Source organism: Grampus griseus (genome assembly GCF_964374135.1).
Source record: "Grampus griseus genome assembly, chromosome: 21".
NCBI classification, from domain to species: Eukaryota; Metazoa; Chordata; class Mammalia; order Artiodactyla; family Delphinidae; genus Grampus; species Grampus griseus.
This window is the reverse complement of record NC_139015.1, coordinates 29,398,637-29,421,544: the sequence shown is the minus strand read 5'-3', so window position 1 is coordinate 29,421,544 and position 22,908 is coordinate 29,398,637. Positions and strand designations below refer to the sequence as shown.

Sequence of the window (22,908 nt, the reverse complement as noted above, 5' to 3'; positions counted from 1 at the left end):
TCCTCACACCATCTTTAAAAATTAACTCAGTCAAAATGGATCACAGAGCTAAATGTAAAAGCTAAAATGACACAGCTTCTAAAACAAAGGAGAAACCTTAATGACACTGGATTTGGCAAAGATTTCTTAAATATGTCAGAAAAGCACAAACTTCAGTAAAATGGACTTCATCAAAATAAAAAACTGCGTTTCAAAACCTACTTGACAGAAAAATGAAAACCAAACCACATCCTGAGGAAAAAAAGTATATCTGAAAAGAACTTGTAACTAAAATGTAGAAAACTCTTGAAACTTAATAATGAAATAAACCAATTTTTTAAATGGGCAAAAGATTTCAACAGACAATTCACTAAAGAAGATGTATGGACAGCAAGGGGGATCGATCAACGTGGCAGAGTAAGAGGACGTGGAACTCCCCCCCCAAAAAATCACATCAAAAGTACATCTGTATGTGGGATGGAAACTGGCAGAAACACTCCTGTACAACCAAGGCTGTAAGAAAGATCCACATGTAATCGTTTAGGATGGGAAGGAAAGCGATCAGGTTGGGACCTGTGCCCCTGGGAGGGGACTCAGAGGAAAAGGGAGAATGCACAGGCGGAGACCCACCCTGAGGAGTGAGCAGTGAGAGCCTCAGATTCAACGCCCCAGTCCTGGGGTCCTAATCAGGGGAGACGAGCCCCCTTGGCTAGCTGGAGGGCAGCAGGGCTGTGGGAGCACGTGCGTGCTGGCTTGCCCCCAGGCAGGGCGGAGAGTACAGTGGGAGGACTGCTCTAGTGGCTGCCAGGTCTCCCCGCCTGGGTGCACAGCTCAGCTCCATGACGATGCACCACTGCACAGCATCTAGGGCCGCCACGACAGGGAGAAACACAGCCAAGGGATGCACAGGCAACCCGGGCATGGGGCAGAGTCTGGGTGGGGTGTCAGCTGCCACTGTTGGTACTTACTCAAGCAGTGCATCAGAAGCAGCCCAGAACTCTGACGGCGGCCCCTACCCCACGGCTTACACCCCAGCATATGCCAAGAGTCCACACAGGCCCCAGTTGCCCTGCAGTGTGGCCCCATAACAAGACAGGGGAGGCTGGGGGCAGTGATCGACTGTGAGGGGCAAAGGGGACATGCACCCAAGGCTGCACATGGCAGACAGCTTGGACCTCTGTCTGCAGAGAGCCCACATGGGCCCCACTTTTGTCTGCCCTCCCCAGCTCTGGGGCAAGGGTTCCAGTGCAGGGAGGTTGGGAAACACACCTAAAGGGAACAGAGCCAGCCTGGGCCGGACCATCAGGGCTTTGGCTCCAGCAACTTAGGATCAGACCCTGTCCCCAACTGCATGGTGACAGCCACTGAGCAGAGGGGAAGTCCCACCTCACATCCAGCTCCACCCCCTACTAAGGTGATAGCTGAGGAAAGACGACTCTGTCCGTGTCATCAAATCCTGCTCTCCCATCAACGGCACTGGGCACACACAGCCTGTATAAGGATGCTCCCACATAAGAATACCCCTTTCAGACTGCAATAGGTAACTGTTTCACCTAAATTCATAGCGACAGAAAAAGTTAAGCAAAATGAAAAGGCAGACAAACTGCTCTCAATTGAAACAGCAAAAGAAAACCCATGAAAAAAGAATGAAACAGAAATAAACAATTTACCAGATAAAGAATTCAGAACAGTTAATTAAAAAATGTTAACTGAATTAGGGACAAGAATAAATGAACATAGTGAGAATTTTAACAAGGAACTAGAATATATAAAAAAGACCCAATCAGAAATGAAGAATTCAATAGCTGTAATAAAAAAAACACACTAAAAGGACTGAATAGCAGACTGAGTGATACAGGAAGAACACATAAGTGATCTGAAACATAGAATAATGGAAATCACCCAATCAGAACGGCAAAAAGAAAAGAGAGATTTTAAAAAATGAAAACGGTATAAGAGATCTCTGGGCTAACATTAAATGTACCAACATTCACATTATAGGGGGTCTCAGAAGGAGAAGAGAGAGAGCAGAGCATCGAAAATGTATCTGAGGAAATTGTGGCTGAAAACTTCCCAAATCTGAAGGAAACAAATATCCAGGAACAGGAAGCACAGAGAGTCCCAAACAAGATGAACCCAAGCACACTCACACCAAGACGTAACAATTAAAATGGCAAAAGGTAAAGAGAGGCTTCTGAAGGCAGCAAGAAAAAAAGAGTCATATACAAGGGGATCCCCATAAGGCTATCAGCTGATCTCTCTGCAGAAACCCTGCAGGCCAGAAGGGAGTGGCACAATATATTCAAAGTCCTGAAAGGGAAAAACCTGCAACCCAGGATACTCTGCCCAACAAGATTATCATTTAGAATTGAAGAAGAGATAACTGCTCAGACAAGCAAAAACTGAAACAGTTCATCAATACTAAACCTACTCTAAAAGAAATGTTAAAAAGTCTTCTCTAAGTGGAAAAGAAGTAAGAACCTATAGAAAAGGGGAAATCCCAATAGAAAAGGCAAATACATAGTAAGGACTGAGGATCAACCACTTAAATAAGCCAGTATGAAGATTAAAAGACAAAAAAACTGTAAAAGCAACTATAACTACAATAAACAGTTAAGGGATAAACGTGAAGATGTGAAATATAACATCAAAACCACAAAATGCAGGGGAGGGGAGTAAAAACACGTAGGTTGTTTAGAATATGTCTGAACTTAAATGACTGCCAGTTTAACACAAGTAGATATAGGTCAACATATAAGAACCCCACGGTAATCACAAATCAAAAAACTACAACATACACACACACACACAAAAGTAAGGAACACAAGCATACTGCTAAATAAAATCATTAAACCACAAAGGAAGAAAAAAAAGAAATGAATACAGAAGAACTACAGAAACAACCGGAAAACAAGTAATAAAATGGCAATAAGTACATACCTATCAATAATTACTTTAAATGTCAATGGACTAAATGCTCCAATCAAAAGACACAGGGTGGGGTTTCCCTGGTGGCGCACTGGTTAAGAATCCGCCTGCCAATGCAGGGGACACGGGTTCGAACCCTGGTCCGGGAAGATCCTGCATGCTGCGGAGCAACTAAGCCCGTGTGCCACAACTACTGAGCCTGCACTCTAGAGCCCGCAAGCCACAACTACTGAGCCCACGTGCCACAACTACTGAAGCTCGCGTGCCTAGAGCCCATGCTTCTCAACAAGAGAAGCCAAAGCAATGAGAAGTCTATGCACAGCAACGAAGACCCAACGCAGCCAAAAATAAATAAATACATTTTAAAAAAGACACAGGGTGGGTGACTGGATGAAAAACAAGACCCATCTATATGCTGCCTCCAGGAGACTCACGTCAGAGCTAAAGACACACACAGGCTGAAAATAAGGGAATGGAAAAGGTATTTCCTATAAATGGAAACGAAAAGAAAGCAGGGGCAGCAATATTCCTATCAGACAAAATAGACTTTAAAACAAAGGCTATAACAAAAGACAAAGGAGGGCATTCTATAATGATAAAGGGATCAATACAAGAACAGGATGTAACATTTGTTACCATATATGCATCCAAGACAGGGGAAGCTAAATATATAAAGCAAATAGTAACAGACATAAGAGGAGAAACTGACAATAACACAGTAATAGTAGGAGACTTTAACATTCCATTTTCATCAATGGACAGATCATCCAGACAGAAAATCAATAAGGCAACAGTGGCCTTAAATGACACAATAGACTAGTTGGACATAACAGATATCTACAGGACATTACATTCCAAAACAGCAGAATACACATTTTTTCCAAGTGCACATGAAATGTTCTCCAGGACAGATCACATGTTAGGCCACAAAACAAGTCTCAACAAATTTCAGAGGATAGAAATTATATCAAGCTTTTTTCCGACCACAATGGTATGAAACTAGAAATCAATTACAGAAAGGAAAATGGGAAAAGAACAAGCATATGGAGACTAAATGACATGCTACTAAAAAATGATGGGTCAATAAAGAAATCAAAGAGGAAATCAGAAAATACCTTGAGACAAATAAAAATGGAAACACAACTCTCCAAAATCTATGGGATGAAGCAAAAGCAGATTTAAGAGGGAAGTTTATAGTGATACAGGCCTTCCTCAAGAAATAAGAAAAATCTCAAACAAACCTACCACCTCAGGGAATTAGAAAAAGAAGAACAAAGCCCAAAGTCAACAGAAGGAAGGAAATAATAAAGATCAGAGAAGGAAATAAATAAAATAGAGATTAAAAAAAGCAATAGAAAAGATCAATGAAAATGAGAGCTGGTTTTTTGAAAAGATAAACAAAAAGGATAAACCTTTAGACAGGCTCACCAAGAAGAAAAGAAAAAGGACCCAAATAAACAAAATAAGAAATGAAAAAGGAGAAATTACAACCGATACCACAGAGATATAAAAAAATCATAAAAGGATACTATAAACAGTTATATTCCAACAAATTGGACAACCTAGAAGAAATGGACAAATTTCTAGAAACATAAAAATTGCCAAGACTGAATCAAGAAGAAACAGACCATTTAAACAGACCAAACACTAGTGAAATTAAATTTGTAATTTAAAAAAACTCTCAGGAAACAGAAGTCCAGAACTGACTTCACAGGGGAATTCAAGCAAACATACAAAGAAGAGCAAACAACTATCCTTAAACTATTCCAAAAAACTGAAGAGGAGGAAATACTCCCAAATTCATCCTACGAGGCCACCATTATCCTGATACCCAAACCAGACCAATACAATACAAAAAAAGAAAATTACAGGCCAATATCTTTGATGAATATAGATGCACAACTCCTCAACAAAATATTAGCAAACTGAATCCAACAATATAAAAAAAGTATCATACACAATGATCAAGTGGGATTTATTCCAGGGACACAAGGATGGTTCAACATTCACAAATCAATCAATGTGATATACCACATCAACGAAAGAAAGGACAAAAATCACACGATCACCTTAATGGACACAGAAATAGCATTTAATAAAATTCAACATCCATTCTTGATAAAAACTCTCATCAAAGTTGATACAGAGGGAACATATCTCAACATAACAAAGGCCATTTATGACAAACCCACAGCTAACGTCATATTCAACAATGAAAAGCTGAAAGCCTTTCCTCCAAATTCAGAAACAAGACAAAGATGCCTAATGTTGCCCCTTCTATTTAACATAGTATTGGAAGTCCTAGCCACAGCAATCGGGGAAAAAAAAAAGAAAAAAAAAAAGGCATCCAAATTGGAAGGGAGGAAGTAAAACTGTCACTATTTGCAGATAGCATGATACTTTATATAGAAAACCCTAAAGCCTCCACCAAAAAACTGTTAGAACTAATAAATGAATTCAGTAAAGTTGCAGGATACAAGATTAATATACAGAAATCTATTGCTTTTCTATACACTAATGATGAACTATCAGAAACAGAAAGTAGAAAAAAATCCCATTTAAAATTACATCAAAAAGAATAAAATACCCTAGGAATAAACTTAACCAAGGAGGTGAAAAACCTACACTCTGAAAATTATAAAACACTGATGAAGGAAACTGAAGATGATACAAAGAAATGGAAAGATATCCTATGCTCTTGGAATGGAAGAATTAATATTGTTAAAATGGCCATACTATCCAAAGCAGTCTGCAGACTTAATGCGATCCCTACCAAAATACCCATGACATTTTTCGCAGACCTAGAACAAATAATCCTAAAATCTATATGGAAGCACAAAAGACCCCATATTGCCAAAACAGTCTTGAGAAAAAACGAATAAAGCTGGAGATATCACCCTCCCCGACTTCAGACCATACTACAAAGCTACAGTTATCAAAACAGATTAGTACTGGCACATAAACAGACACATAGATCAATGGAGCAGAATAAAGAGCCCAGAAATAAACCCATGCACCTATGGTTAATTAATCTACGACAAAGGAGGCAAGAATGTAAAATGGAGAAAAGACAGTTTCTTTGACAAGTGGTGCTGGGAAAACTGGACAGCTACATGTAAAGGAATGAGATTAGAAAATTTCTGCACACCATTTGCAAAACTAAACTCAAAATGGATGAAAGACCTAAATGTAAGATTGGAGACCATAAACCCCCTAGAAGAGAACATAGGCAGAACACTCTTTCACATAAATCACAGCAATATTTTTTTGGATCTGTCTCCTAAGGCAAAAAAATAAAAGCAAAAATAAACAAATGGAACCTAATTAAACTTAAAAGCTTTTACACAGCAAAGGAAACCATCAACAAAATGAAAGGAAAAGCTACTGGATGGGAGAAAATATTTGCAAATGATATGTGATAAGGGGTTAATATCCAAAATATATAAACAGCTCATAAAACTCGATATCAAAAAAAAAAAAGCAAATAACCCAATCAAAAAATGGGTAGGAGACCTGAATAGACATTTTTCCAAGAAAGACACATAAATGGGTAACAGGCACATGAAAAGATGCTCAATATCACTAATCATCAGGGAAATGCAAATCAAAACCACAATGAGATGTCACCTCACACCTGTCAGAACGGCTGTCATCAAAAGGAACACAGGGCTTCTCTGGTGGCACAGTGGTTGGGAGTCCGCCTGCCGATGCAGGGGACGCGGGTTTGTGCCCCGGTCTGGGAAGATCCCGCATGCCGCGGAGCGGCTGGGCCCGTGAGCCATGGCCGCTGGGCCTGCGCGTCCGGAGCCTGTGCTCCACAACGGGAGAGGCCACAACAGTGAGAGGCCCGCGTACCGCAAAAAAAAAAAAAAAAAAAAAAAAAAAAGGAACACAAAATAACAACACTGGCGAGGATGTAGAGAAACAGGAATGCTTGTCCATTGTTGGTGGGAATGTGAAATGGTGCAGACACTGTGGAAAACAGTATGGAGGCTCCTCAAAAAAATAAAAATAGAACCACCATATGATCCAGCAATTCCACTCCTGGGTACATATCCAGAAAAAACGAAAACACTAACTTGAAAAAATACACGCACCCCAATGTTCATAGCAGCACTATTCACAATAACTAAGATATGGAAGCAACCTAAATGTCCAGCAACAGACAAATGAATAAAGAAAATGTGGTATATATTACAATGGAATAATACTCTGCCATAAAAAAAAAGATGGAATTCTGCCATTTGCAGCAACGTGGATGGACCTAAAGAATATCATGCTTAGTGAAATAAGTCTTAATTGTTTCACAGATACTTGATAGATGCAGAAAAAGGAGATAGGCCAGTGTACATTTGGGATTAGAATGATTTCTTGTTCAGACAATTACAAAACAGCACACTCATGTCATTTGAAGAAATCTTAACAAACAATTAAGACCAAAAAACTCCAAAACAAAAACAAACACTTAGGGGCTTCCTTGGTGGCGCAGTGGTTAAGAATCTTCCTGCCAATGCCGAGGACACGGGTTCGAGCCCTGGTCCAAGAAGATCCCACATGCCGTGGAGCAACTAAGCCCGTGTGCCGCAACTACTGAGCCTGCGCTCTAGAGCCCGTAAGCCACAACTACTGAAGCCCGCGCCTACAGCCCATGCTCTGCAGCAAGAGAAGCCACCGCAATGAGAAGCCCGTGACAGCAACGAAGAGTAGCCCCCGCTCGCCGCAACTAAAGAAAGACCACGCGCAGCAACGAAGACCCAACACAGCCAAAAATAAAATAAATAAAAATAAAAAAATAAAAGTTAATTAATTTTTTAAAAAGGTAGACTTAAAAAAACAACACTTACCAGTAGCATAGATGACTTTGTAAAGCAAATAAATATTCATTAAAACTTTCAATGGGCTTCTCCTGTAGCACATAGTCGATGCGCTGGCCTCCATTCAGCATTCCCACATGGATGGGGGGAGCTTCTTGTTTAACTGCTACAAGGTTCTCTTCTGTGCTAACATCTGGATACAGAAGAACCGTAATAAGAATATAAAAGCATCCAGCCCTCCAAGGTTGTCCTTGCTTTCCCTCAGGCTCCAGCTTTACCGTAGGACGAGCTACCCTGCTCAGAAAGTTCTCTCTCATGTTCCTCCTCTCAATCCCCTTAAAGCCTCTCCTCAAGGCACACTGACTTTATCCAATCCCTTTTTTCCTTCCTGTACCTTTAATGGCTAATTCCATTTGCCTTTGGTTTACAAACTAAATGCAAACAGGGTTAGAACTCCTTAGGCAATTGAAAACTAAAGCAAAAGAATGCAACATTAACTGTGAAATTAAGAGGAAAAGTGTCCTAGCTAGTCCCCAGCCAGGAAAATAAAACCAACCCATGAATACACAGACATTCCCCTGTAAAAGCAAGGTTCTTCACAGCGTAGGCTCTGAGCAGCACTGCCATAGTGCCCAAGTGGGGAATGTTTAAAGCCTCATTACTAGATGCTCAGCTTCTCTTGACATCTTCCCTCACAAACAATGTTTTTCCAAAATTTGTGGCTATTAGATGACAGAAAACACCAGCAGAGCTGAAGGCCCATTAGGACTCATAGTATTGGTCCTAAACAATAAAAAAGGAGAAAGTAAGAAGACCCTGGGAGAATAAGAACCAGACACCATGGAGTCCCTCTTATCTGGCCTGGTGCAGGAAATCAATATGTACAGTGTCACTGACCACTAGGCTTCTCTGAACTTGATTCAGGTTCTGCTTCAGTTTCTTCTGCAGTTTCTGAAGCTTGTAAGGCAGGGTATGGAGCTCTGGTAAAAGACTTCCAGGCCATCCGCAGCGAACCTAGCAAGTTGTTCTTAAGGTCCATGCTCATCCTGGTCAAGCCCTCTCTCAGTTCTGAAACATATGAAAAAGAACATTACATGGTTTACAGAGGTAAAAGGGTTCAACACAGCTAAACAAAGTGAATGAGGTCCAGTCGGTTTGCACTGACCAGAAGGTCTAGAATTATCAGGTTCTATATTCAAGACTTACCTAAGTGCATCCGCTTCCTGCCTTTATGATGCGGGATCAGCATTGGCTCAAATTCTACTCCTGGGACCACCATTGGTTCAATCCTATAGGCCACAGGATCAAACTACATAGGAAAAACAATAGCTACAAATACCTCTGCTGAAGATGAAGAAAGATAATGACAGTCTCAGGAGCTATGTATCAGGCAAGAATAATTATAAGCTCATTTTTTAAAATGTAGTTGTTCTGCCCCATCACTTCCAGATCCATACTATTATAAATTATCTCATTACTACAGAATAATATAGAAAAAAGTAAATCAACACAATAGAATATCGTACGTGCTTTACCAATAAGCCCTAATAGGTAAAACCACAAGAGCTGTCCAATGCTTACGGGGTGATAAATATTGAAGAAACCTTTGCATGTTGGGAATCTGTAGTTGGGGTCAATTCTTTTCAGGCCTCGGACAGTAAGGAACATTCCAATGGGAGATCCAAAGGCAAAGAATATTTCTGGTTTATAGATGAGCCGGGGGTATTTTACAGGCACCTGGAAGGAGGAAGTAAAAGCATCTCTCATTAACAACAAAAGTTACATCTGTTCCTACCATACCAACGGCAAACAATAAAATGACCAAAGAGAATTAGTATTGTTACCTGCCCAATGCCAACATCCAGATGTTCACCATGTCCAGTACCATTAGTACTACTGCAGAACTCCGATTCTTTGGGGATGTTAGACATATTCGCCCCTGCAGGTGATTGCGGGGTTGGTCTATTAATACCCTAAAGAATAAAAAATAGTTCTGTGCAACTGCTATGTAGTGAAAATATCCAAAGGATTATACAGTTTTCTACTGGTTTAAAAGGATGCTTGGGAAGGTTTTGAAATGGTAGTCAACAATTTTAAGAAGAATCTCTCAGAGAACAAGCTAAAGCTGATGAAAACAAAAGTTGCCTTAAATTATGAATTGATATCCCTACATGCTCTGAAATAATGAAAGCTGTACAAAGCCATCTGGGTAGCAGTTGAAACTTTAGGCAACCATCATGAGAGAAAACGATAGCAGAGCACTGTGGAATGAATGTTGGGGATTGCTGAGGAGTTCAATGAAGTGCTATGCCTTTCTAACCAAAGTAAGTAGTATGTCTCTATCAGCCTTAAATCAGAACTGAGCAACCTGCTAAAAGGTTGAAAAATAATTAATTAGACTATGGAAAGGAATCAGTGGCCAAAAATGCTCAGTGCGTAAGCACTGTTACAACGGGGTTATACCTTGAATACATTATACTAAGTGAAAGGAACCAGTCACAAAAGGCCACATATTGTATGACTGCATTTATATGAAATATCCAGAATAAGAAAATATATGAAAACAGAAAATAGATCAGTGGTTCACAGGAGGGAGGAATAGGGAGTGCCTGCTAATGAATATGATGTTTCTTTCTACGGTGATGGAAATGTTCTGGAATTAGATAGTGGTAATGGTTATACAACTCTGCAAATATACTAAAACCCACTGAATTGTATATTTTAAAAGGGTGAATTTTATGGTATGTGTTGTGAATTATATTTCAATAAAGCAGTTACAAAACAAACAAAAAAAAGGAAAAAATTGAATGGTGGAAATCCAGGGGAAATAAAACTTCTGAAGCTAATAACACTTTTAAAGATATCAATAAAGTAAATGTGTTTAATTTCTGAAAAGAGAGCCAAAGGTCAATTTTAAAAATTGCTTAGCTCCCTATACTAAACACCTCACAAAGCACAAGGATACAAGGAAGTCAAAAAACTGTTTACTCCTACAAGCTATATTAAGCACATACCATTGAATTTTTTCTGGTCCTTAAGTAGTTTAGTATCTTCTTTCTTGGTCCTAAGGGAATTCCCATTTCCTGAAGATCTTTGTCTGTACATAAAGCCTAAGCATAAAAAATCAAATATCTTTCTTATTTCTCGGCAAATTAAAATCAATTAAATGTCCTAAAAATAAGTAAGTAAACGCCCTGTTCTCTGAGAGGAATAAGGCCTAAACACTCTGTTGTTCTTTGCTTTGCATGACTAGGACTCCCTAGTGGTAACAAAAACAAATAAACAAGCAAATATCCACAGTAGAGCTCTACAAGGTATAACAGAAAATAAGAGTTGGAAAAGTTAGTGGTCATTTATTCCTGCTCTCATGTTTTCAGAGCTCTGCTGTGTTTTAGTCTTTGCTCCATTGTTGTTAACGCGGCTCCTTGGAACTCTGAACCTCCACAAAGCAAAGATCACTTTATACGATAAAAAGCACACAGATAAGGCTAAAGAGCATTACTAATGATAACGAAGTATTTATGACTAAAATGTTTCTAAAGGGCAGGCTCTTAGAAAGCAGTACGATGAAAAGAAGCAATAAAAATACTGAAAAGGGGGAACTTCCCTGGTGGCACAGTGGTTAAGAATCTGCCTGCCAATGCAGGAGACACGGGCTCGATCCCTGGCCCGGGAAGATCCCACATGCCACGGAACAACTAAGCCCATGCACCACAACTACTGAGCCTGCGCTCTAGAGCCCGCGAGCCACAACTACTGAAGCCCACGCGCCTAGAGTCCATAATCCGCAACAAGAGAAGCCACCGCAATGAGAAGCTTGTGCACCACAGCGAAGAGTAGCCCCACTCTCTGCAACTAGAGAAAGCCCATGCGCAGCAACGAAGACCCAACGCAATTTATTTATTTTTGGCTAAAAATAAATAAATAAAATAAATTTATTAAAAAAAATACTGAAAATGGTATAGTGCAAAGTTTTAAAAGATTATTTTTACCAGAGCTTCCTTATCTACTTTCTCCTTCTCAAAGACACTAAAGAATTCAGAGAGTTGAAGTTTCTTCAAATCTTCCTCCAGTGTCGGTGTGTCTCCTTGATCCATGAAAATACTTGGCAAATCCTAAAAATTAAATTGTAAAGCTCGTATTCTCTAAATTCATTCAGATTTTTATTAATATTACTTTGCAATAAAGGAAAGTACTATGTTTGATATCCACAGAGACCTACCTTAACTTTGAATAAATTGTAATTTACACGAAATATAAATTAAGATGTGATTGATCTTTAAGTTTTTGCAGTCAGTTGAAACCTAGTATGTTTTTAAATAAATGAATGAGTGAATAAATGAGCATCAAAGTATTCTTCATCATCATTAATAAAGCCTTCCCTGAGCTCTTATTAATGTTTAAGGATGGCTTTCAAACAGAATTTCTATAAACTATATCAATTTGCATCCAATTCACTCTTCATTTCCTCGTATGCAAATTCCATTTCAACTCAGTGATTCTATAATTCTAATAACAGATCACTAGTGCATATTTATAATGAGAAAATAAGATACCTATAATTATTTTAGAATGTGGCAAATATTTGTAGAAGCATACTACTATCTTGCTTCTATCATCCAAGAATGACAGAGATAATTACAAGTCTGTTAAAATTAAAATAAACGTAAATATTATGGTATGAAACAAAGCAAAAAACAAAAAGCCTAAAATCTAAAAACGCTTACTAAGAAAGCATACAAAAGAACCTATCTGAACATCTAAATTACCTTTTTACTGTCAACATCCCCCAAAGAATCTTTCTGATTTGTTAGGATATCGAACAATATAAGTGAACCTACAAGTAAAACAGAAGAAAGAAGGGACAATTTCGAAGCATTAGCACTAAATAGCTGTCTTTCATACAAAAAAAGTAATAAGCCAATTACCCATGAAGCAAAATCTATGAAGTAGGGAGTCATTCTTTCCAATCCACCACCACCCTTCCAACGCCTTCCAAATTCTTCATCACAGACCAGTTCTAGACCTCTGAATCTGATACTGATAAAAGACACTGTACTTCAAACCCAGCTATCCTTAAAATGTGATAGTCATCTCTGATCACAAAGAATCCGTTACCTAAACTATGACCAGCGATGGATACGCCCCCTTTGAAATCAGGGTTCCTCTGCAGAAAAAGTACATATAATCGGTTCATTTCAGAAGCAACTGTGTCCACAATAGTCTGACAGTAGGTGGGGCTGTTGTAGAAGAAGACATCCAGAATTGTATCATTGGTGAAGTGCCTTAGGCGGTTAATGCTGGGCAGAGTTATTCGCTGCAGATCTCTGAAAAAAACAGAAGATATTTTAAGCAGAAAACCTAAATACATTCCACAGCCTCCTCTAAGTTATTATCCAAATTACACTTAGAAATTAAGATACAAGGGATAACTATCAATTTACAGGAAACAGTGGACAGACAGACATTTGTAATGAAGCCAAAGGGATGTGACCAGCAAAATTCAGTGTGAGAAACGCTGCAAGACAAAAAACCCAGCCTCCTCAAGACATAAATTACAAGAAAATAAGAGATAAAGGTAATCAAGAGATTAAAAGAGACTTAAAAGACATCAACTAATTGCAATTTATGATCCCAGTTTAAACTATGTGTGTATGTGCATGTATATGTATGTATGTGTATATATAAATCATGACATTAGACAATTACAAATTTGAATACTGATTGTATATTTGCTGATATTAAGAATTTTTTTAGATGTGATAATGGTGTTATATATATTTTTTTAATCCTTAAAAGGATATACAAACTGAAACATTTAACAGATGAAATGATATGATGTCTAAGATTTTATCCAAAAGTAATAGAGTGGAGGGATGGGCAGTACACGGAAGATATGGATGGGGCAGAACTGGCCACGTGTTGAGGCTTGTTGGGCTGGGTAATCATAATCAATCCATGAAGATTCATTATATATGCTACTTTTGTGTACAAAATTCTCTATAATAAAGTTTTTTAAAAGATACAAGAGGCTTTTCCTAGAATTCTCAGCATTAAGGTTTTTTGATCACAAGTCAAATGATAAATGGATCAGCTCTCTCTCTCTCTATGCCGAATTTCTAAAAGCTGAAAGAAGGTGAGACTGCCAGATGCCAAGGACAAACAGAACTCATATCTCGCAAAGGAAAACAATGTTGACGTAGTATAAATCAGCTTCCACATAAAGCTTTCTCAAAGCTCCCAGAAAGACTCCTCAAACCTTCAACATCTTCTGTAGTTTAGAGAGGGCTATGTGCCCCTAGTAACCTCTTAGCATCAGCTCAAATATGAAAGAATGTGAACTCTGTACACCTAGTAAAAGCAACACCACAATGGAGCATTTGGCACGTGGAATATGCTCAAATCATAGGGTATTAAGAACTGAGAGACACGGAATCAGAAAAGCCATTTCCAAGACCAGCATGGAAACAATGCTACTTCCTTTATCTACCAGAGAAGCATCTCCTAGTTCTATCCTAGAACTATATCATGAACATACTTCTTTCTGGCGAGCCCACAGTGAATATCCTTAATATAAGGCAACCTTCTCTGACATTACCAAAAAGTTTACAAACAGAACTTCTGAGCTTGCAACTTAAGAAAGCCATCACTTACTTATAAGTCATTGCACCAATTATACCTCAAGTTATAAAACCCAATAATTTAATATTTGGGAATTTCCTTTTTTCCCCAAATTTGGACAAATATTATCTAAATGTGATCACAAAAGGAACAACAAAATACTTTGTGCATCTTGAGGTAGATTGGCTTTTGACATCTTAAGATGGAAATGCTTATACACTATGGGGAGAATTTGGCTTTATGCTAAAGAAATAATAAAGCTGTAACAGTAAACACTAACGAGCCAGTAACACATACTGGAAGATACACACAACTCCCCACTCCTAACCCGAGCTAGTTAAACAAAGGGATTGGTCCGCACTTAATAATGTGTCTCTAAGAAAAAGACACAGAAGTACAAAAAGTTTTCTGTTGAACAAAATTTTATATATACGATCAGCTATAGCAGAAATGTTCCTAAGCATATCAATGATCAGAAAACATTACAATCACAGTTAGCAACTCAAAGGTGTAAAGTACTACTCACACATCCACACCAGTGGAATGCAAAGGACTGTGCCAGTTGACTGGGAGAAATTCTACCCTCCCAATCTGCTGATTTTCTTGGGCTTTCTTAAAATGCGTCTGTAGCAGGTTCAAAGAAACACTGCGAAAATCATTAACTAGAAAAGAAAATTAAGAATGCATTAACGGTGAAGCGATCAATTTGTAGAGTGAAAATGCAACAGATCTTATAATTAATTATACTACATCCATCTATATCTGCTTATAGCACCTATTGACTCGAGTCAAAAGTAGAGTGAGTAGTCAAGAAAAAATTAACAGTGCATGTAGGAAAAGACATTCCTTTAATATAGAACTGCTATTACTATACAAAACATTTTTATATAAAAAAAATCACACAGTAACTTCAAAACTTCTGCCATGTCAAGGGAACTGTTTCCATTTTTTTAAAAAAACCACTTGACTATGTCAATTGGCCTTGCAGTCAGGTTCCTATCCTAACTTTCTGGTTCTTATAAACAACGTTTACCCCATATTTTAAATTTTTAAAAGATACACTGCTGTTTGGAATTCATATTGCATCGATCTTAACCTTCTAGGAGGTTTATGCTTAGAAGCATTAGCCATTAGGATCAGACTCCCAAATTAGGGCAGTTAGACTATGAATACTGCCTTTCAAAGTCAAGTTATACTAATGACCTAAATATTCCAATTAGAATATCATAAGGTTTATCACAGTATGAATTACAAAAATGGTTGAAGCTTCTGTTATTCATTTAAACTATATTATCTTCATGGTCATATATTTATGGTTCCCTTTAAATTTAGAATGGTTATAAACAGGATCATCACATCATAAAACAATTGTATAAGACTTGAGGGCTTATTCACTCAAGAATTATTAGTTAAGAATATAAACCTATTAGCCTAAGGAATTTACTAGCACTTTAGGTCTAAGCTGGGAAGCTTGACTACCTTGCCACCTGTCTTCATCTCTCCAAATCTTATTATGCAGCTAAGACAACAGGCTAAAGACAACACTTCATCTCAACTCACAGGAGCACTAACAGTCCCCTTACATGATCTAATATGACATGCTTTGCGAACCTACCACACTGTACAATGCTTCGAAAGCGGAGATCACAGGCTGGTCCGATCCCGTGGACTACAAAAACCAAGTGATCTATCTGTAAAGGTTCCCCTACAAGTGAAATTACAAAGAAAAATTACTCTATATAACGAGTCATGTATTCTAAAATCAAACATTCACAATGCGTAGACAATAGAAACGGGCAAGTTAAAATATGAGCAGATATTTTAAAAGACACAGATAGTCCCATATTTAACTACTTAGTAAAAATATAGTGATGTTACTTTGTTTCTTATTTATCTTGTAATAAGTCAGTGAAAAAATTGTTCAAGTTTTTTCAACTTTTTATTTTGAAATAACTGCAATCTTATTGAAAACTTGAAAGAACAGTACAGAAACTCTCACGTACTTTTTATACAGATTCAACACTAACATTTACCACATTTGCTTTATTTCTCTATGTGTATGTGTATTCACACACATTTATTTTTCTGAACCATTTGGGAGCAGGTTGCATACATTATCAGATGGCACATATCACATGTCTTTAATCCTTTAATATTTTATTATGTATTTCCTAAGAATATGCTCTTATTTAACCACAGGGCAGTTACCAAATTCAAGTAATTTAATATTGACAGGATACTTTTACCTACTATCCTGTGTTTATCAGTTGTACCAATAAAATCTGACATGTATTTGAAGCCTGAAATTTTAAACTCATCTTTTCAAATTACAGTAAGTCTACGACTTTGTCCAAGAGACAAGCCATCTCCTCTGAAAGATGAAAGGAATTTTATAATCCAGTTAAATATATTATAAAACCAACCATAAATGACCCTAGCTAGAGAGCAATGGATAACCATCAAGGTCCCTGAAAAATAGTTTTCCCTGGTTGAAAACCTCCTGAAAACCTTCAGGAGTTACCAGGAATAAATTAATAATCAAGCAGGTGGAATCACACTTCTTAGAATTAGGACTAAATCAGTTCATTTGTACTTAGTGACCTCCTGACTAGTACTGTCAAATTTTATCCATCCCACCATATATACTTAGCAACTTTAAAAGAGATTTTTATACCTATTAAGATTCTTAGTAGATGAAGTAATGCTAATCTTAACTTAGAATAAGCCCATTTGATTAAAGACCATTTTTAAGCCTTGACGTAATCTAAAGCCACAGAGAAAGACCACGATTTAACTCATAAACAAGTATATCAGAAGATAAGGAAAAAAATGAATGATTAACATTACCACAATGAATGTCAACAGAGATGTTCTCAACCCCTCTCTTCACTGTTCGAGGTCGGCCCTGCTCAGTGGGTGTTGAACCCCATTCATCAGACCCCGCGATTGGCTGGTAATGTACCATAAGCTTAAATAAAAAAGATCAGAGCAATAAACATACTCTACATTAAAGACACTTCTATTTATACATTCTGAGGGGTAGAAACGGGTCTTTTAAAACATAACACATAGTCAAATCTCAACTGGAGTTTTGATATGCAACTCCTACAGCTTGAAATGAGAATCCTGAAAATACATTAGGCTAATGTTGTACACTTTAAATATCTTACTATTTTGTCAATTATACCTCAGTAAAGCTAAAAAAAAAAAAAAGGAAAATGAAAATTCATCAGGCTAACAGATCTTTCAACCATACCCTACACCTGGAAGAGGTGCCCACATAACGTGTCAGTGATTTTCTAAATCCACAGCGACATAATTTTCCCTAAGAAAACTTCTGTGTAAGAGTTGAATGAGGAAATGATGGTAAGAGCCACAGCTTCAAGTTTCATGACTGTGAATGCAATATAAAAATGTCCAAAGCTTATCTTACGAAGAATCCCCAGAAAAAGAAACCAATTAAGTTCTTACTAATGCAATTAACCTTTAATCCCAATGTTAAAGAAGGGCATTAATTTGCTAACCTTTGGATTGTGCAATATAATAACTTCTCTGTTGGGAGACTCCAGTTTCTTCTTCCATTCATCCAGAGTTACAGCAAGCATGTAAGTTTCCTTAAAAGAAAACACATTTCATTAGATTTCTGTAATGGTTTTTCTATTAAAACTGAACTTTTTAACAAGAATACTGCTAGATAAACAATTACAATAAGAGTATCTTACTCTAATTTATCAAATTTATTTTAATTCTCTTAAAATGAGAACAGGTACTAGTACAGAACAAAGAAAAAATAATCACTTCTATCATCTAGACTGAAGATAATCGCTGTACACATTTTGATATATTTCTTTCAGTAATGTTAATGCATGTATATTATCCATAAAATGAGGATTACATTACATATAAAGTTCTTTCTCTTGATTTGTCAAATTTATTTTAAAATTCTTTTAAAATTATGATAATAGTACAGGACCAAGGAAAAAAATCAGTCCCAATTCCATCATCAAGACTAGAAATAATCATTGTTCACATTTTGATATATTTCGTTCAATAATATTAATATCCTACTCCAATTTAAAGCAAATTTCAGAATATTTTCAGAGCAAGAAAAATAAAAGGCAAAAAAGACCAATCCTGTGGTCACAGTTTAAATATTCACAAAGATCACTAGAGAAAAAAAATTTTAATTTAAATACGTAATAGTTTCCATAGTATTTCAAAATTTGAAAATAAAACTACTTTATCCTGAAACTAACTTGCAAAAAGAAATGCTATGAACTGTGATGCAAATAGAACCAAACTCTCTCTGTAAATTCACAGAATAAGTCACAAGAGGAAGAAAAGATTATGAAATAAGAGAACACAATGAAGAAAATGAGTAAAAGGGTCACAGGAATACCTCTAACACTTGGCTGAAGCTCTCCGAATATGGAACATACTTATTATCTTTGTCTCCCTTGTAAAACCAGGTACAGCGCCTCACTTCCGATGCTAGCTCATCCCAGTATACGGCGTACCGCATCCTCTCCCCCAAATGAACATCGTATCTGCCCCCATCAGTGGGCACAACTCTCCTATCACAGTCTTTTCCTATCAAGGAGTGGAAAGGGGAAATGAAGTACATAGTATAGCAAAATAAAGCTCCCAAAATACAACTCTGAGTTATGTTCTCAATAATGTTATAAAACACACGAATGATCTGTTTCTTCTTGGCTAAACTACTTTATAAACCATCAAAATCATTCTTGGTTTTAATGAAACATGAAAAAAATAATACCCAACGCTGTTTTGTTCTTTTTCTAAGGAGAGATAGGAGTGTCCCTTAAAAAAAAAATGTATACAAGAAAGCTTTTCTGAATTTTTTGTTTAAGGGACCAAAAGATAAATTAATGACCATCATGATGATAAAGTAGTAACCGGCATCATTCTTGTTTCATAAAAGAAGAAAAAACAAGAGAAAAATGAAAGAATGCATTCTTTTGCAATGTGACACTGCCCGCACCACACTCTTCATAAACAAACTGAAACATAAGAAACATTATTGGTTAACTATGCAGGAATTACAATAGGTACTGTTTTCAAGATACAGACCAAATTCTTGATTATAAATTGGCTGGATAGTAATGCAGAACTTCTATATAAAAATGCTATAGGATGTTATAAAGCAGAAACTAACACACCATTGTAAAGCAATTATACTCCAATAAAGATGTTAAAAAGAAAAGATTATTAAGTCAAATTTGGAAAGTATAAAAAATGTAAAGCAAAAAAAATGCTATGAGACAACTAGAAAAAGATCTAAAATTTACTTCTAATAGCACTCACTATAAGGACTTTTATATTATAGTTTTAGAGAAATGACAGTAAGTCCTTGTCTATTACAAGTCATAGCTTTCACCCTACCAGAACCGTATGCCTCTTCCAGCTGCTGTGAATCCTGAGAGTTGAAAGGAATCCATGTCTCCTTAGAATCTATTATCTTACAATAAAACCAATGAGGAGAAACGGGTTCGTACAAACTGCCAACATCCATGTCTATTAGCTCAAAGGAACTACATGAGTTTGGTGACGGGGATGGATCTGACTGGGACAATTGTTCCTCGTGTGATTCCACTGATGACATTTCTTTCTCTAAAAGACAAAAGAAAACTATAAATAACATTTCCTTCTATTAACAGTGTAACTGTTCACACACAAAACTGGTCATTTTTAAGGAGTCATTTCTGAAAAAAAACTAAGGGGGCTACATAATTTAAAACAGAAATAACATAAATTAACAGCTTTTTTTGGTTTTGTTTTTGGGTTTTTTTTTTTTTTTTTTGGAGGAAGGAGGCCTTAAACAAAACGCTTCTTATAGTTAGACCAACCACTTTGCACTGATCTTCCAATCCTCTCAGAAAACTGCATGGTTTTAATTAAACAAAACTGGAATCACAAGAAACACATGGTCGAAATCTTGACTGCAAAAAAAATTTTACCCCAATTTCCAATCTAAGTCTGGTCCCAAGGCAAAAACGCGTACTCCGTCTTAATAACGCCTGGTTTTAGGCTCCAGGCCCTTGTCATTACACATTTACATGACTACTGGAATCACACTACGGAAAATAAAACTATTCACTTAAGAACCAGTCACTTTTTATCAATGCTTGAAGGGTGCTTAAGTAGAGACTATGGTACAAATTCTGAAAACGCGAACCCTCGCTTGGGGCCACTGTGCGCAGGCGCGCACCCACTCGCACCATCCAGGTCTCAGACGAAAAGTAACAACTGACCTCAAAAGCCTCCTTCCCTCAAGGAAGACCGTGACCTGTGTGTTTCCGCCCCTTTAACACTCGCAGAGACTAACACTGCAGACGTCGAAAGTAAACCCAGGCTCCTTGGAGGGGCGCGGGCAAGACCATCGCTATCTCAGCACCGAGCGCAGCGGGACCGCAAACACCCGGCCTCCCTCGGAGCGGACGCTCTCCAGCTTCCGCCACTTTATCTTTTTTCCCAGCACGAATTTACCTCCGCCACTTTGTGTGTCCCTTCTCCCCACGACCCCGGGCCTCCTGCAGCCCAGGTCTGGGACCTCAGGGTTCGCGGACACCTTTCCCCGTTCCGCGTCCAGCCCCGCAGAGAGGAGCGGAGCGTGGATGAAAACAAGGTAATTTCCCGGTGCCTTCGGGCACGGTGGATGCAAAAGGGGCCCTGGCCGCGTCCCTGTAACCGCTGTCACCCCCACCCCGCCAGGGCTGGTCCTCCCAGCCCCCCTTCCCTGCCTCGGGCGTCGCGTCCTCCTTTGCCCCTGGCATCTCCATCCCGCAGTGCCTCCCACCCGCACGCCGGTCGGAGCCCTGGGCCCGGCCGCCGCCCCCAACGCGCCCCGGCAGACTCACCTTGCAGCCCCGCAGCCTTTCAAGTTCTCCTACCTTCGCTGAGTGGGCTACGACATATCCCCAAAGGAGGCCTTCCCCGCGAGCCCAGGAGGGGCGGAGCGGAGCAGAGCAGGGCGGAGCTTGCGGCCCTGCCGGGCTCGCGCCCAACACAGGCCTCCGCCGCGCTCCCAGCGGCCGAGCAGCGGGCCAGGTTGCCAAGAGCAAAGGTGAGGTGACGGGGACCGCTGCGTGGAGGAAACGGGTGGGGCGTGGAGGCCCGCAGGGGCGCTGGCGGGAAGTGTCGCGAGAGGTGGAGGGAATCGCGCGAGATGTGCTCCTCCGAGCGGGCTGGCGGTCGGAGCGCTGGGCACGCGGGTGTTGCCGGCGGCGCGCCCTCCGCTTGGTACCCGCGCGCGGGGTCTGGGTGCAAGGCCTCAGGTATTTAGAAGGCAGGGATGAGGAATGAGACGTTTTAGGTGGAGAGCGTTTCAAATTGCAGTGAAAGCAAGGTTCTTCAAGATGACCCAGCCTCCCCACTTAATAGATGGGAAAACAGACCTCTGACCCGGTGGTACCCTGGCTAACCCTGCTCATGGGCCGGGATGGTGCAGGGACGCCGGGATGCCATGCCCTTAGTGAGAAGTAGGACAGGCGCTGTCGGTAGTTGCGTCTACCCAGACCTCCACTTCTGGGTGCTGAGAACGGATACCATTGGCATTTGCAAGGGAACAAAAGATCGTCTCTGGGTCTTTGCCCCTCTCCTTTGCGTTTATTGGGATTTAGAAGCTGCCAAAAAGATGTCTTTAAAAGATGTAGAGGTGGGCTTGGCAGGATTCAAAAGCCGCAAGAGGGTTGGAGATGAGATATTTTTGTCCAGCAAGATGACATAACAGAGGTCAAGAGGTTAAAAGAATTCCCCAAGTAGTAGCCCTGCCAGCTCTCCTGTTTAGTTTTCTGGGAGACTTCAATTCCTTCGGGCATGCAATAAAATACTTCCCTATTTTCTAACTAGATTATAGGGCAAGGGTTCAGGGAATGTTTTTCAGTCTTGTTATTTCTTCAAAAGCTGAGAAAAAGGAAACTAAAAGGGATTTTTTAATAACAGATTAATTCTCTTACAGTTTAAGAGCCACACACAATTATCCACAAGTTTACTTATACCTTCTTCTCAAATTTATAACACCTGAATAGCTTCTGTTCTTTGCAGATGAAATGGAGCAGGACCCCACGGTCCCTGCCCCTCACCCCATGTCCTCAGCCCGCCTTTTGTCTGTGGAAAAACTTTAGCCAAAGAATAAGTTTAATCAGAGAAGTGAGAAAATGCAGAAACAAAGGAAAACAGTCAAAGGAGACCAAATAATAGTTTAGTCATTAAGCATAGTCAAGGACCTTCAGTCCCTCAAGGGCTATAGATAATATTCTAAGCCGTATCCTGTGAGCTGTCTTACAGATACTGAAATCCCCACCAGGTGGAAGAAGTTAACTACATGATGACCAGACTGTAGCCATGACATAAGCTGCCACAATTCCAAGAACTGGCCTCAAAGAAATGGAAACCCTGGAACTAAAGATTAACTGTTCTTAAAACAACCAAGATGACGCTGACCAGACCACCGCATTACTGGTTTCACGATGACTGTCCGAACTGACTGTGCTGTTCTGCTCCTGCCTATGCAACCCTGAAACTCCCCTTTAAAAGCCCCTGTCCC

The 22,908-nt window shown here is 39.1% G+C and overlaps 1 protein-coding gene across 3 annotated transcripts in view; it reads right to left on the bottom strand.

The window, feature by feature from the left end:
* DDHD2 (DDHD domain containing 2) overlaps nt 1-21,359 on the bottom strand; it is a gene marked incomplete at its 5' end in the record, with an annotated part of 33,278 nt that extends 11,919 nt beyond the window's left edge. For 2 of the 3 annotated variants that reach the window (XM_082680581.1, XM_082680582.1), the window contains 15 exons: nt 7,752-7,914; nt 8,619-8,789; nt 8,928-9,030; nt 9,303-9,458; nt 9,566-9,694; nt 10,736-10,831; nt 11,714-11,836; nt 12,491-12,558; nt 12,840-13,048; nt 14,869-15,004; nt 15,958-16,047; nt 17,190-17,310; nt 17,867-17,956; nt 18,742-18,932; nt 19,746-20,004. In XM_082680581.1, the coding sequence (XP_082536707.1) occupies nt 7,752-7,914; nt 8,619-8,789; nt 8,928-9,030; nt 9,303-9,458; nt 9,566-9,694; nt 10,736-10,831; nt 11,714-11,836; nt 12,491-12,558; nt 12,840-13,048; nt 14,869-15,004; nt 15,958-16,047; nt 17,190-17,310; nt 17,867-17,956; nt 18,742-18,932; nt 19,746-20,004 (2,105 nt within the window). Of the gene's footprint in view, nt 1-7,751; nt 7,915-8,618; nt 8,790-8,927; nt 9,031-9,302; nt 9,459-9,565; nt 9,695-10,735; nt 10,832-11,713; nt 11,837-12,490; nt 12,559-12,839; nt 13,049-14,868; nt 15,005-15,957; nt 16,048-17,189; nt 17,311-17,866; nt 17,957-18,741; nt 18,933-19,745; nt 20,005-21,220 lie in introns of those variants that run through there. The other variant, XM_082680583.1, reaches the window with a different exon arrangement.
* Nucleotides 21,360-22,908: the final 1,549 nt, after the last annotated feature.